Consider the following 15417-nt stretch of genomic DNA (forward strand, 5'->3'; position numbering starts at 1 on the left):
GGCTTTACAAATTGTAGATGTTTTTCATCATCTGCTTATTCTGTTTGTCTTGAGCTTCCTTGTCACCATAGTAGTTCTTTGTGATAGGTTTTTTTTTTGTCCTTATTCCAGCCTACTTCCTAACTTGGACGTTTATGTTAGTGTTGAGTTGTGCATACTTTTGGTAAAGGTGGGGGATATCAGGCCTGTTGTGTCCTTATTACTGACTGCTTTTACAACTCAATCTGAGGGCCTGCAAGTTTTTATTTTCTTAAAGTAGTCTGATTCAAGGGGAAGTCTATTTGCTGCCCCTCTACGCTGAGCACTGCCCTTACCCGGGTTTGGGGCTGTTGGCATGTGTGTGGTTGAGAATATCAGTAGACTGCTGATGGACTCAGTCACTTAGTCAGATGGGAAGTTTTTCAGGTTTAAAGTGACTAAACTGCTGTCTCCTTTTTTATCTGGGACTCCTTTCTGGTTATTCCATTGCAAGCCTATGAGCTAGCCTAAATGCTAGAACCAAGTTCCTGCTGCTCTGTTCCTGGGATAAGAGTCACACAACTACATTTCTGGAACTTGTGCCTTGCTAGTACAAAGCTGGGGTCCATGCTCTGGAATGATGTCTCTACCATGGATCTGTGAACCAGAACTGGGTAATTGGTGATAGCTGCCAGATGGCACCTATTTCTGCACCCAGTGGTAGTTTAGGGATCCCCTGGGATCTGCTTTCTGCCCTGGTGTCCTGTTTTGGTCTTCTTTCTGTTCATAGCTACTGAAATGTTGCCCGTCATTGCCACAGCATATACTCCTGGCCAGCCCCTGTCCCCATCATCTACAGTTGGGTCTTCCTAGGTTGCCCTGGGCTGGAGAAATCACTCATTGTGTCTTTTTCTTGGCTTTCCTAATCACAAGCTGACCTCGTACATTTTCTAAATCATTATGGAGGTGTGCTGGGCAAGCTAAGCAAAAATGCTTCTTCTCATTTTGACTCTCCATCAGTAGCCATCTTGACTCTCCTCCAGTAAGATATACATGAACAAAGGAAGTGGGCTTATCATATACACTATTGCTCCTGGAATATTAAGGAACAGTAAACAAGCATAAAATACATTCCATAGAGAGTCCTTTGACATTGAGGAGCTTATGAATCTAGTTGGTGGGACACGTGAAAGCTTTAACACCAGTCATTTTATGATACATTGATGGATATATGATTTCACTAGTGTGGATATCCCTTTCACAGATCTATTCAATGTTAGACTAATTGCATAAATATATTAGGAATATGTAATATGTTGTGTAAAAATATAATTAGATTTATTAATAATATAACATGTAATATTTACAAATGTAAATAACCTCAACACAATTAAGCTTATTATATTACAATGTATGAATAACATAAAAGTATTTTTATATTTATATAAATAATTTACCACTGAAAAATTTTATCCCCATAGTCATGGATAAGTATTGATATTTAACTAGACAACAGCTATACCCAGCTTAGTGTTTGAAGGTTTCATTTTGTACATGAAATCATTATCACTTCATAAACAGAGAAAGGTTCCAATTAGCTAAATACAAAAAGCAAAAATAACTCATACCTGATTTTTTGAAGAAAAAGAAGTATATCTTTCACCTACTGAAAATCTTCTTTAAGACAAAAACACCACTACAAATTTGAGACATGGCTCAAATTCAAACAAAAAAAATTAATGAGAAACTGGTATTGAATAAAGGTATCCATCAAGTTGATATATGAATGCAAAAAAATGCCCTAGGAAAATGCAAAAATGGGATTCTTCTTTCTGGTGCCAGCAGAAAACAAAGATAACACTGCATAAACATAGCAAACTGAAGAGAACAAATGCAAACATCTATTACAAAAAGAAGTGTGATTTAGTTGATTTAGGAATTGTATAAATCAGATCTAACTAACATTAGATTTTCTTTAGAGGATTAGGGAAAGACTTGAGTTAAGAGTCACATAGGATGAAAAGAAATGGGAGAATTGGTATCTATATCTGTGAAAGGGGTACCAACACCAGGGAAATCGTGTCTCCATCATAAAGTATCATATAATAATTGGTGTTAAAGCTTTCATGTGTATCACTAATTAGATTAATAAGCTCCTATGAATGGCAAAGACTCTTTATGGTGTGTTACTTTATGTCCTGAAGAGAACCTATTTGACTTAAAAGACATTTTTTATTAGCACATCCAACATTTATTAATATTTATTTGTGGAATGCAAGGGGCTGTGCTCATATGAAACAATAATTACTTGTTCTCTGAATTCAAAAAACGAATACTTATTGATCAAATTCAAGTTCATTAGTTTCAGCACATCCTAGCTTTTTGGTTGCCTCCCCCGCCTCCTCCCCCTGCCCCATTTAATGCATGTGTGTATTTTGGAAAGGTATATATATATTTTTTTCTGTCATATTCAAATTTGTAACACTTTTAGCAGCATACCAACCTCTCTTTGTGTGAATGTTCAGAGGAAAAACAAAAGATGTTGGTTATGTGTGCATGGATTTTTTAGTTTTGTGGCAGAAATTTATTATCTAAATTTCAGAAAGCAATAAAATACCTAACATAGTTATGACAAACTTAGTATTATGATTTTGACTTTGAGGTTTACCATGTGGGAAGTAATATGAGGAATAGCCAGGCTTAATATCTGATTCAGGTATTAGTTATATTTAATTACTAGCATTCATAGTGATGATTTTTAAAAATCCTTTTTTGTTAACTGTTACTACTCTAGTGAAAATCATATATTATAAAAAAGCTTAAATTTTATAGTTATATTTTTTGAAAAGTTTTTTCACATATACTTTATAATTTGATCTTCACAAGACCCCCTTCACAGAGGCAGTACAAGTGTTATTATTCCATTTTACATCCCAGAAAACAGCCTCAGCCAGCTTAAATCAAGTTGTGCAAAGTAATATGCCTAACTTATTAATAGAGCTAAGATTCAAATCTAGTTCCTAATCCAGTGCTCTTTCTATCAGCTGCCTCACCATATGTTATAGTGGAAAGAATACTATAAATTTGGAGTTACCAGAACTGGGTTTGAATTCTGGTTCTTGTACTTAATATCTATTGTGAACTTTCTGATCCTTCATTTATTCATCTGTAAAATTTAATTCCTTTCTAGCTCCAAATCCTGTTACTCATTAAGCATTTATTAAGCATCTACTTTGTTTCAGGCAGTGTGCTAAGCTCTAGAGATACAAAGAAAGGCAGGGAAAAAAACCCTTTCTCTGAAGGAGCTTACTAATGGGGGAGACAGAATACATAAAAATGTACAAATAAAATATATTCAGGATAAATTTGAGGTTTTCTTAGAGGGAAGGCACTAAGATTAAAGAGAAAATGGAAAGGCTTCTTGCTGACTTTATCTGAGACTTGAAGGGAGCCACTAAGTGGTGGAGATAAGTAGAGAAAGAATAACAGCCAGTGAAAACACTCACAGCTGGGAGATGGAGTGCCCTATCTGAGGAATAGGAAGGAGGCCAATGTCATTGGGTTGTAGATGTGGGGGTGAGTAAGGTATAAGAAATCAGAAAGGTAGAAAGGGCATGTATAAAGGGCTTCAAAAGCCGAATGGGATTTTATATTTGATCCTAGAGATAATAGGGAGCCACTGTTGTTTATTTAATGGGGACGTTGGGGGTGGGGTGTTGATTTTCTTAGGCCTGGCACTTTAAAAAGATCATTTTGACATCTGAGTAGAAACCTGAGGCAGATAGACCAACCAGTAGGCTATTATAATAGGCCAAGTTTGAGATGTTGAGGGCCTTCAGCAGGGTGGTGGCAATGAGAAGAGGACAGTTGGGGACATATGCAAGAAATTACAAAACTTGGCAACTGATTGGATATGAGGATAAGAGAGAGTTGAGGAGTCGAGGATGATGCCTAGTTTGTGAGCCCTGGTGAATGGGAAGATGTTGGTACCATTCACATAATTGGAAAGTTAGGAAGAGGGGAGAGCTCGTGGGAAAACTAGTTCAGTTTTCAACCTTTTGAGTTTAAGATGTCTATGAAACATATAGTTCTAAATGCCTTATAGATAGTTGGAGATGTGAGACTGCCTAAGGAGAGAAGAGAGGTTAGAAATGAACAAATAAATCTAGAATCACCTTCATAGAGATGATAGTTGAATCCACTAGGGCTGATGAGATCACTAAGTATAATAGCATAAAAGGAAAAGAGAAGAAAATCCAGGACAGACATGGTTTGTAGGTATGACCTGGGTGAAGAAAGAAAATGAGAAGGAATAGTCAGAAATGTAGTTGGAGAATCAGGATAAAGTGTCACTAAAACCAGAGAAGAGAGTGATTGACAATATTAAAGACCACAGAGAGGTCAAAAGAGTGAGAATTTAGAAAACGTCATTAGATTCAGCAATTAAGAGATCATTGGTAATTTTGGAGAGAGCAGTTTCAGTTGAATTATGAGTTCTGCAGAAAAATTAAGAGGGGAATGAGAGAGAAGGACATTGAAGTAGCAATTTTAAATCACTTTTTCAAGGAGCTAAGCCACAAAAGAGAGGAAGGATATGGGACAATAGCTAGTGCAGATGGATTGATCAAGTGAGGATTATTTGAGGATGAGAGAGTCATGGACATGTTTGTAGGCAGTAGGGAAGCAGCTGGGCAGCTAGTGAATAGAATGCCAGGCCTGGGGTCAGGAAGAGTAATTTCCCTTTCAAATCTAGCCTGAGACACTAGTTTTGTGATGCTGGGCAAGTCACTTTAGCCTGTTTGCCTTGGTATCCTCATCTGTAAAATGACCTGGAGAAGGAATGGTAAACCACTCTAGTATCTTTGCCCAGAAAACCCCAAATGGGGTTACAGAGTCAGACATGGATGAAAAATGACTGAACAACAGGGAAGCAGTCGAGAGAGAGAGAGAGAGAGAGAGAGAGAGAGAGAGAGAGAGAGAGAGAGTGTGTAAAGTAAATGAGTGGAGATGATATAGAGAGCAGTGTGCTAGAGAAGACAGAATTGAACTTGTGCATGTAGAGAAAGGTTTGTCTTGGCAAAGAGAAGGACTACCTCTTCATGTGAAATAGGAGTGAAGAGGGAAATAGTAGAGGGAAGTATCTCAGTGATATGAGAAAGGGAGAAGGACCTCTCACTTATTGGGCCCATTTTTTTCCATTGACGTATGAGGTAAGGTTTTCAGTCAATGGATCCATTAGAAGTTTGAGAAGGGATGAAAAGATTTTGAAAAACTTATGTGGTGAGTAAGATTGTAGGTGAGTCAGGGCAATGTAAAAGTAGCTGCATTGAAGGCCCACATCAGATTACGTAGTATATTTTAGTGATTTTTCTCCAGCCTTATTCAACAGTGCCTGTGTAGAAAAGATGGCAATTGATGGTGAGAATAATCTATGGCTGAAGCTTGTCAGGGCAAGGTCTTCAATAGGATAAGTGGCAAGAGACTGTGTATAGCTAAATTGGTTCACTAGGGGTCAAGATGGGCAAAGGAGTGGAATAGAGTGTAGCCTGTTCAACAGTGATGGCCTGGGAAAGAACTGAGAAGTGTAAGAACTAGCAATCACAGTGAGGACAAGGAACAAGATTTGGGGTTGCAAGGCAGAGGAAGAGATGGAATGGCAGCAAATAGTTCATGAACGTGGGAATGACTATTTCTGGCTGATTGCAAGTTCAAGGGAGAATATCATCATCTCAGTATATAGGTAAGGTGGAGTGGAAGAATGGTTCACATGAAATGAGTAAATTGAGAAACTGAGAGGTCATGTTTTTGAGGGAGTCTAGGAAGAATATTAATATTAGGGAGTCCCCTGGTATGAGGACAGGAATTAGGGAAGAGAGGAAGACTAGAAGCCATGTACCCATTGAGAAAGGAAGGGGAATATCCTGTAGGTCAGTAAACAGTAGCCACCAGAATCTTAATTGGGTGATAAAAATGGTTTGTTTGAAAAGGTTACTGAGCGATGGTGATAAAGGGAGAATTTAGAAGTGGTAATGGGGAACAAGGAACAACTCCCCTACATTAACCATTGAGTCAAGGTTGTTGTACAGTTAGTGCTGGCAAGTATAGACAGGGAAGCTATGTAATTAGGAAGGAGTCAGGTCACGGTGAGTGAAAGAAGGTGGAAGGACTGGGAAAAGAAAAGGTTTAATAAGATTGCTGATGTGTTACCTACAGAGAGGCATTCCAGAGAGTGGGGAGACAGACCTAAGGCAGGGAGACCAATGAACAGGCTGGACGGAGGTCTAGATGTTCCCTGGCAGGGTAATTTATAAAGGAGTGTAGATTTTACATATATACACACCCAGCAACCTTTCTCCCTTCCTGCCCCATCCCATCTTAAGAAGGTAGAAATGATAGGGTTTAATTCTACCATTTTAATACTAGAAATCCATTTATTTTGTTACCTTCCCTTTTTCCTTTATCTTCCTTCTTTTGTACTCTCAGCCTCACATTTTCCTTAATTGGAATTTTCAGTTTATTTCTATGCAATCTCAGTTGAACATCTTTCTGATTATTGTGTCTGATTTTTATTGGCTTATTTTCTAGATGGGAAGTGATGGAGTTTTACGCCTCAGTAGTTCTGCCCTAAATAATGAATTCTTTGCATATGCAGCACAAGGATGGAAACAGCGATTAGCAGAAGGTAAATTTCCATTTTTTCTTACCCCTTGACATATCAAGTCTTAAAATCCTACTCTACGGACTCATCACGATATGAAAATCACTCACAACTTGCCTAGTTTTCTGGAACAACCAGGAAGAGAAGCTTTGGCACATCCTACTTAAATGGAAAGACAATGATACTGGATTTCGTGCTTGTCACTGAAGACCACCAACCTAGCTAAATTCTTAATTGCTAATTGCCAGGTTGTTCACACAGTGATTAATTTGGTGGGGGGGTGGGGGGAGTGGGCAGGTGGAGAGTTAGGAAGCTCCCAAAGGTGATCTGCTCAGGGTATCACAAAAACATAAATGCTGTCTCTGTTACATTTTACCTATGTGATCTTTGACCAATCACATTCTTTGGGCCTCACTTTCCTCATCTATAAAATGAGGTGTTTGAACTAGATGATCTCCAAATTCCTTTCTATCTCTCAATATGTGATCCTTTCATTCCAAGGCAGTCTGTTAAGGGGTTGCATCCTATTCAGTGACGGGAGTATCTGTACTAACAATATTATAGGTCTTTGAAGCCTAGAAGTATCTGATACAACTCTGTTTCCAAAATACTCTGGACTTTGTGTTCTTTCTCAGATTTCTCAATTTGTCAAAACTCTTCTGAATAATACTTTAACTTAGTACAAGTCAAATCCTGTTTCAACAAATTCTAAGGGGCTTTCTTAATGCTTTCAGTATAAGGAAGAGCATTGACTCTGAATTTTAGAGGACCTGGGTTCCAATCTACCTGAGATTAGTTTAACTTAGTGAACTTGGACAACTTGTTTAACCTCCAAGGACCTCAGGTTCTCCACTTGCAAAATTAAGAAGTTGAACTACTTCTAGCTCTCATACATTTCTATGATCCTGTGAGCCTGTTGTACATATATTTTTCTATTAAAGATTGTGTGAAGTGGGCCATAATCTAATCCTTGACCCTTGCCTGGTGCCAAGGATAAAAAGACCTGGATTGTTGAAGTTTCTGTCTGACTCCATCCCCTTATCCACTGCCTCAAGGTAGGCATCTTAACCTGTGGGGCCTAGACTATAGAAGCTTCCATCTTACTCCTTTGTTGTGTTGAAAAGAACAGTGGATTTGAATCTTCAGTCTGCTACTTACTATGTGTATGACCTTTGATAAAGTGGAAAAGGTAGAATCACTTTTATTCAAAGTGTTAGCATTTGTTTTCTAGGAGAGTTTACCCCAGAAATGCAGTTACGGATAAGGCAAGAAATTGAGAAGGAAAAGAAAACAGAACCTTGGAAAGAGAAATTCTTTGAAAGGTTTTATGGAGAAAAGTGAGTATTATTTTTTTCATTTCTTTTAGAGAGAAACATAAATATAATTCTTTGCTTTAAAAGCACACTCATGCTGTAGCACTCAATAAACCTTTGATAAAAGGCAGGCGCTCCTTTGTATAAGGAATTGTGGGTAAAATTATAGTGGCATGTCAGCACTCCCATTAAAAAACTCATTTTCAAGAGTGTACAACTTGTCCATAAAAATTCACTCTGGGTGGAAAATGGCACATGGGATTTTACCATAGAAGTCAATTTTGTTTGTTTGGTTTTTTTTTGTAGTTAATTTTTTAAAAAAATCCATTTTAATTTGTTTCTTGTGTTCACCTCTTATAATTTAGATTTTTGAAGTTTTTATTTTGGAGTGGAGGGTAGTTGTGTTTAGACTTCCTAAAGCTATTTCCATACAACATTTATATACACTGATGATTATGAAAGAAATTAAAATGTTGGGTTGAAATGCCTATAAACCAAACATTTTACAAAGGTTGTTGCCAACAGAGTCTTGTGAACAGTTCAGTCCATATGAAAGGTGGCTTTAGCCACTGAATTTTGACTATGGATTTAGGTTTCCTTCCAGGAAAGGAGTCTGTACACTGACTTTTAATTACTAGACTTGAACCAGAATTAATTGCTTATTTTATGTTTTAAAAAAATGCCAAATCCTTTTCAGGTACCAGGCTTGGCTGTTTTCCCTTGTAGCATGTGATTCTCCTGTGAATGGAGGAATACTGGGCTCAATGAGTTGATTTAGTAAACTTCCTATTTAAGGAGGGTGGTGGTCATTAGAGGCAACACTGATGAATAGGAAGGCCTACTTTTGAGAGCAACCAAAGGAGGATTGTCAAGGACAATTGGATGCCAAGTTGTAGCTAATTATAAGTAATTTTTTTAAAATTTTATTTTCCTTTTTTAAAAGAAATTTAAAAAGTATCAAATTCCGGGTTATACCAGGTGCCTACTCTAAAACAGCATTGAGGACTATGATTCAACCTCTGGGGAGAATGTTACATGCCAAAGTAACACACCGCTTAATTTTTGTTTAGTGCTATTCTTACTGGCAATAGCATCTTAATGACTGAGTTATCTAGAGTCTGGCAGTCATGTCACCATCCAAAAATTTAAGTCAGCTGGCTTAAGTTCCTTAGTTAGAATTCCTCTCAGGATGTGGCAGTGAACATTTTTTCCTTTGTAACTTTTTATCTTTCTTTGATGAAGTGCATAGGGAGAGGGTAAATTAGAAGAGGATATTTGTTCTTTACTGATCTACTTTGTCCTTTCCTGGCTATCTTCTAACTTTGCAAATATTTTATATCCTTGAGTAATTTTCCAAAAAATCTCTTGACCAATACAACACTAAGGCTTGTTTAGCCATAGGCTTTGAATTCTCCCCTCTCTGTATCTTCCCTTACTGGAGGGGTGTGTGTGTGTGTGTGTGTGTGTGTGTGTGTGTGTGTGTGTGTGTGTGTGATGTATATGTATGTTTATGTATATACGTGTTTATATTTTGCCATTAAGTTGAGTTTTTCTTTTCTTGATTATTTTGGCAGATAGACTGTCATCCATTAAAGGTCTGTCATGTTCAGTTCTCTGCCTTGAGTTTGGCATTTTTGTTATGGTCTCTCATGTGTTTATTTGGCTTAAAAGCAGACCAACTTTTCATTCTCATACTAGTGACCTGAAAGTAAGACCCTCAGGTCTGTTATCTTAGAGCTGTTGAATGTATTGTTCCTGAGGCAGCTCAGTGATATAGTTGATAGGATGCTAGGCCCACAGTCATGAAGACCTGAGCTCAAACATAGCTTCAGAAGCTACTAGCCATGTGACACTGGCAAATCTCTTAACCAATCTGTCTCAGTTTACCCATATGTAAGGGGTAAGGAGAATAAGTTGTAAGAACTAAATGAGATAATATTTATAAAGTTTTTAGCACACTATCCCTTCTACCTGCCTTGTATCTGCTTGCCTGCCTTCTGTCCATAAAATCTATTTGTATAAGCTTGATTTGATTTCTCTTTCCTTCCCTTTATTTTTTTACTTTTTATTTTTTTAATTAATTAATTTATTTTATTTAATATATTTAGTTTTCAGCATTGATTTTCACAAGAGTTTGAATTATGAATTTTCTCCCCATTTCTACCCTCCCACCCACTCCAAGATGGCATATATTCTGGTTGCCCTATTCCCCAGTCAGCCCCTCCCTTCTGTCACCCTACCCCATTCCCATCCCCTTTTCCCATACTTTCTTGTAGGACAAGATAAATTTCTTTGCCCCATTGCCTGTGTATCTTCTTTCCTAGTTGCATGGAAAAACTTTTTTTTTTTGTTTTTGAACATCTGTTTTTAAAACTTTGAGTTCCAAATTCTCTCCCCTCTTCCCTCCTCACCCACCCTCCCTAAGAAGGCAAGCAATTCAACATGGGCCACATGTGTATCATTATGCAAAACCCTTCCACAATACTCATGTTGTGAAAGACTAACTATATTTTGCTCCTTCCTATCCTATCCCCCTTTATTAAATTTTCTCCCTTGACCCTGTCCCTTTTCGAAAGTGTTTGTTTTTGATTATCTCCTTCCCCTATCTGCCCTCCCTTCTATCGTCCCCCCTTTTTTATCTTCTTCTTCCTTCTTTCCTGTGGGGTAAGATACCCAGTTGAGTGTGTATGGTATTCCCTCCTCAGGTCAAATCTGATGAGAGCAAGATTCACTCATTCTCCCCTCACCTGCCCCCTCTTCCCTTTCTACAGAACTGCTTTTTCTTGCCACTTTTATGTGAGATAATTTACCCCTATCTGTCCCTTTCTTTCTCTCTCAATATATTCCTCTCTCATCCCTTAATTTGATTTTATTTTTTTAGATATCATCCCTTCATATTCATCTCACCCTGTGCCTCTGTCTATATATAGATAGATAGATAGATAGATAGATAGATAGATAGATAGATAAGATAGATATATTTATATTCCCTTCAGCTACCATAATACTGAGGTCCCATGAATCATATACATCATCTTTCCATGTAGGAATGTAAACAAAACAGTTCAACTTTATAGTAAGTCCCTTGTGATTTCTCTTTCTTGTTTACCTTTTCATGTTTCTCTTGATTCTTGTGTTTGAAAGTCACATTTTCTATTCAGCTCTGGTCTTTTCACTGAGAAAGCTTGAAAGTCCTTTATTTTATTGAAAATCCATATTTTGTCTTGGAGCATGATACTCAGTTTTGCTGGGTAGGTGATTCTTGGTTTTAATCCTAGCTCCATTGACCTCTGGAATATCGTATTCCAAGCCCTTTGATCCCTTAATGTAGAAGCTGCTAGATTTTGTGTTATTCTGATTGTGTTTCCACAATACTCAAATTGTTTCTTTCTGACTGCTTGCAGTATTTTCTCCTTGATCTGGGAGCTCTGGAATTTGGTGACAGTATTCCTAGGAGTCCTTCCCTTGTTGTCATATTCTACATGAGAATGTATATTGTAAATCTGTGTGTGACACTGAAGCATTTAATGCAGCCCTCAGCAGCTTAACCATTAATATCATTGACTACATTGACATGTGATGGTCTTCACATGCCAGGTTTTATGTCCTGCCCAAACTAACTTATTTACTTTAGTTGGAATGCACTTAGAAGTTATATTATTCCATTTCTTAACTAACATAGGAATTCCCTCTATGACACCCATGATAATTTGAATATTTTCAGTAAGAGAAAACTCACTAGCCCACATGCAAACTTGCTACAGTTTTGAAAATTCAGTGGTAAGAAATTCCTTCCCTTCAATTGAAATAAAACTTGCTCCTGAAAAACCTACATTTTGGTTCTAGTTGTGCTTTATAGACCCACAGAAACATTTGACATTTTTCTGCACATTGAGTCCCCTGATGATTCATTGCTTCTCTAGGCTAGACACCCCCAGAATTCCCTTTAGACATTCCTTGTATGAAAATGAATTACAGAGGCAAAATCACATAATCTCAGAACAGAAAAATACCTCAAAGCCCATTTTGTCCAACTCTTATCTAAACAAGAAGCCCCTTTACAGACAGATCTGACCAGTGGTCTTCATTTGAAGACTTCAAGTAACAGAGAACCCAACTCTACTGCCTTCTCAGTCAACTCATCCCACTTTTGAGGGGCTTTGTTAGGAAATCTTTGTTTATAGCAAGCCTAAAACTCTGTCTCAACTTTTGCCCCTGGCTCCCAGATCTGACTTGTAAAGCTAAGCAGAATAAGTTTAATCCCTCCTCCACTTAAAATCCTTTCATATACTCTGGGATGTATCCCCAGAGTCTTCTCTCCTCCAGCTAAATATCTCTAATTCCTTCAAATGGTTGTTCCTTGTCATGATCTTTAAGATCTTTTTCATTCCGACCAACTTCCTCCCATATCCCTTCTGCTTATCCCAGAATCCCAGAATTTCAGCATTCTTCCAAAAATTTAGGGCCCAGAATTTATCTCAGCACTCTGTATGTCATTTGAAGTGAACAAAGCATATTGTTCCTAATAATTCTGGTTCCAACATTTCTCTTAAGTTGCCATTTCACACTCTCAAAATGTGCTTACAAATCACTAAAACTTACCAATCTTTGTCAGATTAACTGTAGTCACCCCCATCTTGTGCGTGTAAAGTTGATCTTTTGAACATAAGTAAAAAACTTGGTTTGGGTAAATTTGTCTCATATTTAGATGTGGCCTACTCTAACCTGTTGAGATCTCTTTGAAACTGAATTCTTTCATAGAGCATGTCAACATCCTTCCTCGCTGTGTCATTTTTCTAAAAGTTTTTCTAAGAATTCCATCTAAGCCTTTTTTCAAATAATGCATAAAATTATTAAGCAACACATGATCAAGCATAAAGCCTTGAGGCATTCCACTAAAGACCAACTTCCAACTTGACAGTGAACTACAGTTAGGGTCTGGCTATCCACTTTACTATATGGAATCCCAGAATCCCAAAGATGGAAGGGACCTCAGAAGCCATTTAGTTCAACATATAACTGAACAAGAATTTTTTCTTTCAAATATATCCAAAAAGTAATCTAGTTTTACTTGAAGAATTCCATTGAATGAGAACCCACTGTCTTCCCAAGGCAGGCCATTCCTTTTTTGCCACTTGGAATACTTTTTTTTGGTAGTAATCTTGTCACAGATCATCTTAGAGTTCTGTAAGTTAGTCCATAAAAGTCCATTATTGATATCATTATTATAATACTATATATTTGTGATGAAAAATATAGAGTACTGCTATTATCCAGAGAGTTGTTCTCCATCTTAACCACATATATATAGTATGAATGTCTTTGCCATATACTTAGCTAAAATCTAGATAAAATATTCCTATAGCATTCGCCTCTTTTTTTAGTCTAGTAATTATATAGTTTAGTCTGACATGACCTATTCTTGATGAAGCCAAGATGGCTCTTTGTGATCACTACTTTCTTCTTCAGAGGTTTTAGTAATCATCCCTCTAAGAACACATTCTTGAATTTTTACAGGAATTAAAAGTCCACTAGAATGTAGTTTGCAGACTATATTATCTTCCTTTTTTTTTAATCAGGACAATTACATTTGCCCACTTCCATTACACCAGAATCACTATTACTGTTGAAGGTAACATCATATTCCCAATCACCCAGGCTGACAATCTCACACTCTTTCCCCCCTGCCCCCATATAAAGTCTGTTGCCAAGTTCTGTTTTCTACCTTCGTAATATCTCTCTTCCTATTCAACATCTTTTAGCTTTGTAACAGCTGTTTGCCCCCTTCTTTCCTCTGACACTGCCATTACCATCCTGCTGCAGGTTTTCATCACCTTATGCTTGTACTAATGTGATAACCTTCTGGTTGGTCTCTCTGCCTCAAGTCTCTCCCCACTCATCTTCCTAAAGTGCAGATCTGACCAAATCACCACCCTTTATAACATAGAATATGGTTTCCTTTAATGTCCGGAATCAAATACAAAATCCTCTGGCTTTTAAAGCCCATCATAACTTGGCCCCCTCCTGTCTTTCCTTTTTTCTTACATTTTATCCCCATATTCTCTGTGATCGAGTGATACACTGATCTCCTTCCTCTTCCTATTGCAATAGCCTGCTACTTGGTTACACTGCCTCTAGTCTCTTCTTACCATAGTCTATCTTCTATTCAGCTTTCTAAAGCACAGATCTAACCGTGTCACACTTCACTCCCCATTCAGTAAACTCCAATGGCTTCCTATAATCTTTAGGATCAAATATAAAATCCTCTGTTTGACATTCAAAGCTCTTCATCACTTGCCTGCTTTCTCCCTTTCCAGTCTTCTTATACCTTATTTACTGCCACGTACTCTGTGATTCATGGATACTGGCCTCCTTGCTGTTCCTCAAATAAGACACTCCATTTGTTTCTAGATCAAGACACTTTATCTCCCAGTTCCTAGCATTTTCACAAGCTGTTCCCCATCTCCCAAATTCTCTTCCTTCTTACCTCCATGTCCTGCCCTACTTGACTTCCTTCAGTTCTCAGTTGAAATCTCACCTTCTACAAAAAGCTTTTCACGATCCCCCTTAATTCTAGTGCCTTCACTCTACTGATTAAATCCAATTTATCCTGTACATGTCTTATTTGTGTGTAGTTGTTTTCTTGTCATCTCCCCCATTAGGAGTTGCTTGGAATCAGGGACTGGGTTTTTTGTTTTGTTTTGTTACCTTTCTTTATTTTCTTTCTTTATTACCTTTCTTTAGTATCTCTAATATTTAGCACACTGACTGGCATGTGATAGGCACTAATAAATGCTTGTTGACTAACTGACGGCCTTTCCTCATGATCTTGCAAAGCAGTCTGTTAATAATCATATTCTTTCACTGAGATGTAAGTCATCTTGGCCTGGTTATTTGATTTTTTAAAAATTATTTTATTTTATTTTGCACTAAAAACAAACAAAATGAATAACCCCATACACACACACACACACACACACACACACATATATATATATATATATATATATATATATATATATGGCAGATGAGAATGCACTTGAAACTCCAAATCTCCATCATGTACAGCTTGCTCTTCCCTTTAAGTCCATAGCAAATCCAGCATAGAATTTTCAAGGCTGTCTTTATGGATTTCCTTCTCTTCTGTCCATTGTTTAAAATGCTTCAATGACTCTCCTTCCTTTTTTTTTTTTTTACCACCCTGTTCTTAACCCTCTCCCCTTTTTGCCTACTCCTCCCCACCAGTTGAAGAAAAACAAAACCCTCATAACGAATATTCATAGTCAAGCAAAACAAATTCACATAGTGGCCTTGTCCAGAACTCTATGTATTGTTCTGCATCTTGAGTCCGTCACTTCTTATTTAGGAGCTAGGTAGCATAATTCATTATTGGTCTTCTGGAATTGTGGTTCATCCTGGCATTCTTCAGTTTTCAGAGTTGTTTGTTTTTACAATATTGCTGTTGTTTAAACTGTTCTCCTGGTTCTT

General features: G+C 37.4%; 1 protein-coding gene across 1 annotated transcript in view; it reads left to right on the forward strand.

The window, feature by feature from the left end:
- The window catches only part of ASXL3 (ASXL transcriptional regulator 3), a 229573-nt gene that overhangs the window by 200231 nt on the left and 13925 nt on the right, over positions 1–15417 (forward strand). The window contains exons 8-9 of the mRNA XM_036740756.1: positions 6544–6640; positions 7848–7953. Coding sequence (XP_036596651.1) covers positions 6544–6640; positions 7848–7953 — 203 coding nt within the window. The remainder of the gene's footprint in view (positions 1–6543; positions 6641–7847; positions 7954–15417) is intronic.

Source organism: Trichosurus vulpecula, chromosome 1 (assembly GCF_011100635.1).
Source record: "Trichosurus vulpecula isolate mTriVul1 chromosome 1, mTriVul1.pri, whole genome shotgun sequence".
NCBI classification, from domain to species: Eukaryota; Metazoa; Chordata; class Mammalia; order Diprotodontia; family Phalangeridae; genus Trichosurus; species Trichosurus vulpecula.